At 39.6% G+C, this 7,173-nt stretch overlaps 1 protein-coding gene and 2 non-coding genes across 3 annotated transcripts; all 3 read left to right on the plus strand.

Moving 5' to 3' along the window:
* The first annotated feature begins 314 nt into the window (after nt 1-314).
* Nucleotides 315-4,850, plus strand: LOC127638965 (60S ribosomal protein L18a). The gene is made up of 5 exons (XM_052120756.1): nt 315-364; nt 1,911-2,090; nt 2,208-2,337; nt 4,442-4,551; nt 4,699-4,850. The coding sequence occupies exons 1-5, from the start codon at nt 347-349 to the stop codon at nt 4,789-4,791; spliced, it is 531 nt and encodes a 176-aa protein (XP_051976716.1). The 5' UTR covers nt 315-346; the 3' UTR covers nt 4,792-4,850.
* Nucleotides 1,692-1,828, plus strand: LOC127639305 (small nucleolar RNA SNORA68). The gene has a single exon (XR_007969948.1). It is a non-coding gene; the product is annotated as a small nucleolar RNA SNORA68 (small nucleolar RNA).
* Nucleotides 4,037-4,172, plus strand: LOC127639306 (small nucleolar RNA SNORA68). Its single transcript, XR_007969949.1, has one exon. It is a non-coding gene; the product is annotated as a small nucleolar RNA SNORA68 (small nucleolar RNA).
* Nucleotides 4,851-7,173: the final 2,323 nt, after the last annotated feature.

Raw genomic sequence — 7,173 nt, forward strand, 5'->3', positions numbered from 1 at the left:
ATTTATTTTTTTATTAAATTAACCTCAGCATTGTACATTTTGTTATTACAAATATAGTAGGTAATGTGTAACATTACTTTATAAAACTTAGATTCATTAAATAAAAATAAAAATCTTCTTTTGGATAATCGGTAAAAGGTAATTTCCCAACAGAAAATATTTGTACTTGAACTTCTGTAGTGAAATAATGCGACTGCTGTGTCGCTAGGGTAACAGCCATGATTGACCGCTCAGAGTAACCAATAAAATGGCCTCCTGGAAGACCCGCCTTTTCGGAAGATGATTGACGTCAGGATTCTCCGCCCTTCCGCGTCCTCTTTCACAGTGGCCGTCAGCGAGAGGCACCATGAAGGCGTCTGGCACAGTACGTAAAATTCTTTAAACATTATCATGCAGTTGCTTAAAGCTCTTATATAGCGCCCGTAAACACGTATAAGACACCTAACCCTCTATATACGTGAGTTTGTTCATCATATATTGACGATAAATGCGTAAATATATGTTTGGAGTGTAGCGCGAGACAAACATGGCGGCACAAGAATGAGTCCACGTGTTCATCTTCACTATATTCTGAAGTATTCTACACGTGATGCACTATATCAGCAGATCTGGTGTTGTTATTCAAAACGTTTTTAGTGAGCTTGCGTGCTTTAGTTTAACAATGATCAGCGACAACTTTTATTTTCAGAGATCACGTCATGTATCCCGTTTATTAGCATTAGCTGGGATAAAGACATCTGTTATTTTTGTCTGTTATTATAAGTATTGTAAGTTGTGGTGATTTGCTCTGATCTTATGGAGAAAAGTGGTTATCATCATGTCTGCTTTGGAATCAAGATCGTGTAATTGTTTACGTTTTATTTAGTTGTTAGAGAGGTTCAGCACTTTCTCCTGGACTTCCAGGTTTATTATAAAACATTATTTAACCAGGGAAAAAGATTTGCAAGAGGGAAGCAAGTTCAATTTGAGCACATTAAAAGACTACAATGTGAAAAAAAATCGCTTTATTTATAAATTGATTATAATTGAACCCATGTGCGTTTATTAAAACAAAGTTACTCAATGACCTCGTCAAAAAACGGCTAAATTATATATTAGTATTATTGTCCACTTTCAATGAGTTAATTTTTTTTAATCAACATCAGTCCTGATCATAACTCAAATATGAATTCCTTTTCATGATTTTAATCCTTTAAATGCTAGTTTGTTAATATAGTTCCTCTTTATTTATTTTACACACACATTTCTCAATACACATATACAAAGCACACACTGACATCCATATCAACACACACACACTTGTATCTGCATCATGTATTCGGTTGTCCTGCAGGTCTCTATAATACAGTAAACAGTGAATAGGGGAAAAGTTTGTATTTGCTCCACAGGATAAACATGAGTGAAATGGCGCCATCTGGTGGAAAATATTAAACATGTAAATGTTGATTTCAGGACTCCGGAAAGAAAGTATAATGTCACAGAATTCATGATTTTATGCTTTAATGGCACTGGGATCAAATATTTCAGTTTTAATGTGTTTCAATGGGGACATTTGTGTCCTGAAGGTCCCGAGTGTAACTATTGTGTCCACAGTGTGTTATAGAGGTATTATAGGAACTGAGGTTGAAATATCAAAATCAATATTGGCAGATCTGTGAACATTTAACAGCCTTTCAGTGCCTGTTGTTTGAATCGCACACAAACCCAAAGGTCACGACCTCCTGATGGTGATGCCCTTGCTATGTGTGCGTAAAGAAAACCCTGAACCTTGTCGCCTTTCACAGGCTGTCAAATGTGCCATTGAAAGTGAATTCAAGGTGCGACAATCTGCTAGAGTAAAACTGAACCGGAAAACAACATCCAGGTGAATAAATGCAGATTGAGTTGAATGGTGTTTTCCTCTCTTCCAGCTTCGGGAGTATAAGGTAGTAGGGCGTCTGTTGCCCTCCGCTAAGAACCCCGCACCTCCTCTGTACCGCATGAGGATCTTCGCCCCAAACCATGTGGTGGCCAAGTCTCGCTTCTGGTACTTCGTCTCCCAGCTGAGGAAGATGAAGAAGGCGTCCGGAGAGACCGTCTACTGTGGCCTGGTGCGAACACACTGATAAACAAGTTCAGGGACTTTGTTCTCGGTACGGACTGATTAAAGTGCTCCGCTCAAACGTTATCACTGTTAAAACCCAAACTTGCCTTCTGTTTATGATCAGGTTCACGAGAAATCCCCGCTCAAGGTGAAGAACTTTGGCATCTGGCTGCGTTACGACTCTCGCAGTGGAACCCACAACATGTACCGCGAGTACAGAGACCTGACCACCTCTGGAGCCGTCACTCAGTGCTGTGAGTTACTAAAACACTTACGAAATTGTCATTTGTGTTCAACGAATTTCTGTCATGGTCGCATTTTTACTGACGAATATAAATGTTTAAGATGGCACTTGAATAGGCAAGTCACATATCAAATGAAAGCTCTCATGCTCAGAAATGCGACTGATTAGTTTATTTTCTTGTCAGCACATCACAGTTTTAATGTTTATCAAAAAGTCAAATATGATCTTTGTGAGACAACAAAGACCCAAGTAGCCACAATCGCCTTATCTGCTCTTATCTTACGCTGCGTTCCTTCAAAAGAGCCACTTTGTACGTGTCTGTGAGCTTGCATTGATTAAATAAAATCCAGTGTTATATTTCAGATGTCCAGAACTTGCAGTCCAGCAGACAATGCATGGATTGCAACAAATGATTGCCCAAATATTTGAGCAACTATTGATGATGAAATGTATTCGTCCCATTCCTGATTTCTTCTGTTTCTGTGCATCAAATTTTAAATGAGATATAACATTAAACAAAGGCAATCTGAGTAAGCACAACATACATTTTGAAATGATAATGTTGTTTATCGATGCCAAAAAATGATCCAATACCAACCGAGCCTGTGTGAAAGTAATTGCCCCCTCAGTTACTAAATCCCCAAATCTATGAAGCTGTATTCATATAATGGGGTTCAGCTGGACTAGACACACCCAGACCTGATGACTGCCATCCTGTTCAATCAAATCAACACCTAAATACAACTTTTTCAGCAGCATGCAGTTGACTGAAAGGTCTCAGTGGCACACGATGCCAAGGTCGAAAGACATCACAGAAGTGTTGAGATTTGAAGTACATCAGTCTGGGAAGTGTTAAAGCTATTTCAAAGGCTCTGGGACTCCAAAGAACCCCAGTGAGAGAGCCATTATCTCCAAATGGGGAACACTTGGCACAGAAGTGGCCGTCCTTCCAAAATTCCTCCAAGAGCACAGCGATGACTCATCCAGGACGTCAAAAAGCAGAGGACAACATCCAAGGAACTGCAGGTGTCTCTCGCATCGGTCACTGTTCATGACGCCACTATCAGACAGATACGGGGCAACGATGCCATCCATGGAAGAGTGGCGAGGCGAACGCCACCGTTAACCCCGAAGAACATGTTTAATTAAACATTTAATTTAGCCAAAACACCTTGATGATCCTCAAAGCTTTTGGGAGAATGTTCTGTGGACCGAGTCAAAAGTGGAGCTGTTAAGAAGACTGTGGTCCCGTTACAGCTGGCGTCAATCAAACACCGAATTCCACAAAAAGATCATCATGCATATGGTTGTGAAAGAATGATCTCACGTTATCGGAAGTCTTTCATTGGTGCTTAAGGTGGCACAGCCAGCTATTAAGTTTAAGGGGGCAGTTAGTTTTTCACACGGGTGATATAGGTGTTGGATAACGATTTTGTGTTTGCTCAGGTTAACTTTGTCTGACGAACTAAAACCATGAATTATGAAAAATACACACAAATGGAAGAAATCTGGAGGGGGCGAAAACTTTTTCACAGCACCGTACATCGGCGGATCTTTCCCCGATTGAGCTTCTAGTCTGCTCGGAGGCCGACATATTTGACGATTCGTCTGCGTTAGAATGCCACCTACATTTCGGATCTGTATATTGTTTATATTACGAAACTATCCGAATTGTTGATGAGTTTTGAGTGTCAGTTGCTTGTGATGAAGTTGCACACAAACCCAAAGGTCACGACCTCCTGATGGCGATGCCCTTGCTATGTGTGCGCAAAGAAAAACTGAACCTTGTCGCCTTTCGCGGGCTGTCAAATGTGCCGCTGAAAGTGAATTCAAGGTCCTACAATCTGCTAGAGAGGGACAAATACACTTCAACTTAACATGAATTCTTTAATATTGGAGTTGCGTATAAAGGAAGACTTGATTTAGAACATTGGGTCCATTAAAGCGCCTTGGATGAGTGTATATTGCTAGCTAAATTGATTATTGCACTATGCTACGCACATAAGACAGGATGTTTACCTTTAGGGGTTGGTGCATAACACGTGATCTGTCTAGTAACCAGTATCTCAGTCAGCGTGTACTATATAAGACGTGTGTTTTCCATGCTTGTGCAGATCGTGATATGGGCGCCAGGCATCGTGCTCGTGCTCACTCCATACAGATCATGAAGGTTCAGGTGATTGCAGCCAACAAATGCCGCAGACCCGCCATCAAGCAGTTCCACGTGAGTTCACGCCTTCAAAACACCACCTCATTCTCTGGTGTATTGGTGCTCTGTCAAATGTCAAACTCTTGATAGGGATGAAACCCTTCGTTACAGCTCAATGTGGATCATGCAGATATTGACTAATATTGTATCTTTGTCCAATAGGACTCCAAGATCAAGTTCCCGCTGCCTCACAGGGTTCTGCGCCGCCAGCACAAGCCCCGTTTCACCACCAAGAGACCAAACACTTTCTTTTAAAGTGTACATTTCTGCTTTTCACATATATTGGCCAATAAAAAAAACTTGGGGGAAAACCATTCCTGCCTGATTTTGTGTTGTTGTCCATTACAAAGTGGGAGTTGGTGAGTTTGTTGCATGATATAAATAACTTTCTGCATTCATGAGTGGGGAAAGGATGAATCCTACAAAGCTTGTCAATGTCCAGGTAGATTGGTAGGCATGTGGAGACTCATGCTACTCTCCACGATCCACACACAACTCACCACACGCCCCATTGAGAGTGCGAACCACTAATCACCACCACGAGGTTACCCCATGTGACTCTACCCTCCCTAGCAACTGGGTCAATGTGGTTGCTAAGGAGACCTGGCTGGAGTCACTCAGCATACCCTGGATTCAAACTCACGACTCAAAGTGTGATAAGTCAGCGTCAATACTTGCTGAGCAATTATGGGCAATGTATTTTTAAGATGATCCATTCGGCACTTATCAATCAGTTAAATATATTTGTTGACTTTGTACTGCCTTTGATTTTGACTTGTCCCTCATTAGGTTACAGTGAGACACTTAATGGAAGTGAATGGGGATTTGTTTTTTTTTTTAAATACTTAAGTTTAATAAGTTTAGCTGCAAGACATATGTGTAAAAATTAATTTAGTGTCATAAAATTGCTTGTTAACCTTTTCTGTGTAAAGTTATAGCCAATTTTACAACCTCACCATGATGTAATGTCAACAAACCCTAAAATGACACTAATTGATGATAATACGCCGGTTTAAACCGAAGAATCAATGCAAGTACTTTTATAAAATATATATTATGCCACAAATGCTTTTGCTTGAGTTTAACTTGTATTTAACCTGGAATATTTCTTTAAAACCTTCCAAAAATTGACCACAATTGACTTTCATAGTAGGCTAAAGTGCCTGACTGTAACCTCGATTTTTCACAATCTTGTGATTAGCTGAACAAAGAATTAGTTTGCTGTTAACACAGTCTAGTTCTGTTACAGAGAGTGTGGAGAAATCTTTCATTGAGAAGGAACATTTTCTGCAAACAATTCCATTAAAAATAATCGCTTTTAGCACGTTTAATGACTTATTGTAGACAAAGTTACGTTTGGGGGGCCTCAATGAAAATGGATGGGCCGAGTATTATTTTTTATTAAAATAAGTATAAAAAGTTTTTTTTTTCCCCTCAATCTTCAATAAACATTTTCAGGTCCCAGTGTGGCGAAGTCTGGCATACTGAGGTATGGCAAAGGCGCTAGCGGGTTAGCGTTAGCATTCCCTCATGTAAACAGTATAAGGATTAGGGTTGCTCCGATACCAAAATGTTAGCCTCGGTATGAAACTAAATCGATAGTATTTTGGATGAGAATACACGGAAAATTACTTGACTAACATAACTACATAAAGTCTCACAGATGCAAATGATGCGTTTCTGTTTAAATATTGCTGGATTCCATGTTAAATGTTTTCATTAAATGTTATGATCAAATGGTGTTTAATCAAATTGATAAATACAGCTTTAATCAAGTAAAAATAGAATATTTATTTATTTATATTTGTTGATTTTTGATCAAGTAAAATGCTGTGGAACAGAGTTAGTATTAATGAAATAAATCTGATTACTTGTGCCACTAGGCCTGATTCACAATATGCTGATAAAACACCTGCATTTGTGATATTGCATACATATAATAATAATAAAAACAACCATTTAATATTATATAGTTGTTATAAGTATTATTGCACAATGAATATAACATTTTTATACAGTAGTTATATTTTTCTATTTTTCAATTTCACGCATCCGGTTGAATGAGCGTTTAAGCGGGACTTTTATTTTGACAGACTTGTGAGTTCTTTCTGTTTTTGACGGGTTAATTTTATCAAGGTTCCCATTATTGCTGGGATAATCCCGTCGTGACTCTCCATCTGAAATCTCCGAGCTGCACCAGAGGTGTGAGAAAGAGAGAGTGTGTGTTAGAGACTGTTTGTGTGTGTGTGTGTGTGTGTGTGTGTGTGAGAGAGAGTGAGTGTGTTAGAGAGTGTGTGTGTGTGTGTGAGAGAGAAAGAGAGAGTGTGCGTTAGAGACTGTGTGTGTGTGTGTGTGTGTGTGTGTGAGAGAGAGAGAGAGTGTGTGTGTTAGAGAGAAAGAGAGAGTGTGTGTGTTAGAGAGAAAGAGAGAGTGTGTGTTAGAGACTGTTTGTGTGTGTGTGTGTGAGAAAGAGAGAATGTGTGTTAGTCTGTTTGTGTGTGTGTGTGTGTGTGAGAAAGAGAGAGTGTGTGTTAGTCTGTTTGTGTGTGTGTGTGTGTGTGTGTGAGAGAGAGTGTGTTAGAGACTGTGTGTGTGTAGTGAGTGTGTGTGTTTTTGTGTGAGTGTGTGTATGTTAGA

Source organism: Xyrauchen texanus, chromosome 47 (genome assembly GCF_025860055.1).
Source record: "Xyrauchen texanus isolate HMW12.3.18 chromosome 47, RBS_HiC_50CHRs, whole genome shotgun sequence".
NCBI lineage: Eukaryota > Metazoa > Chordata > Actinopteri > Cypriniformes > Catostomidae > Xyrauchen > Xyrauchen texanus.

Excerpts from the sequence above, each read along its gene's own strand:
- LOC127638965 (XM_052120756.1), top strand. Across the intron at positions 2,338-4,441 it reads TGGAGCCGTCACTCAGTGCT|ATCGTGATATGGGCGCCAGG; the intron begins GTGAGTTACTAA and ends ATGCTTGTGCAG. Across the intron at positions 4,552-4,698 it reads CCGCCATCAAGCAGTTCCAC|GACTCCAAGATCAAGTTCCC; the intron begins GTGAGTTCACGC and ends TTTGTCCAATAG.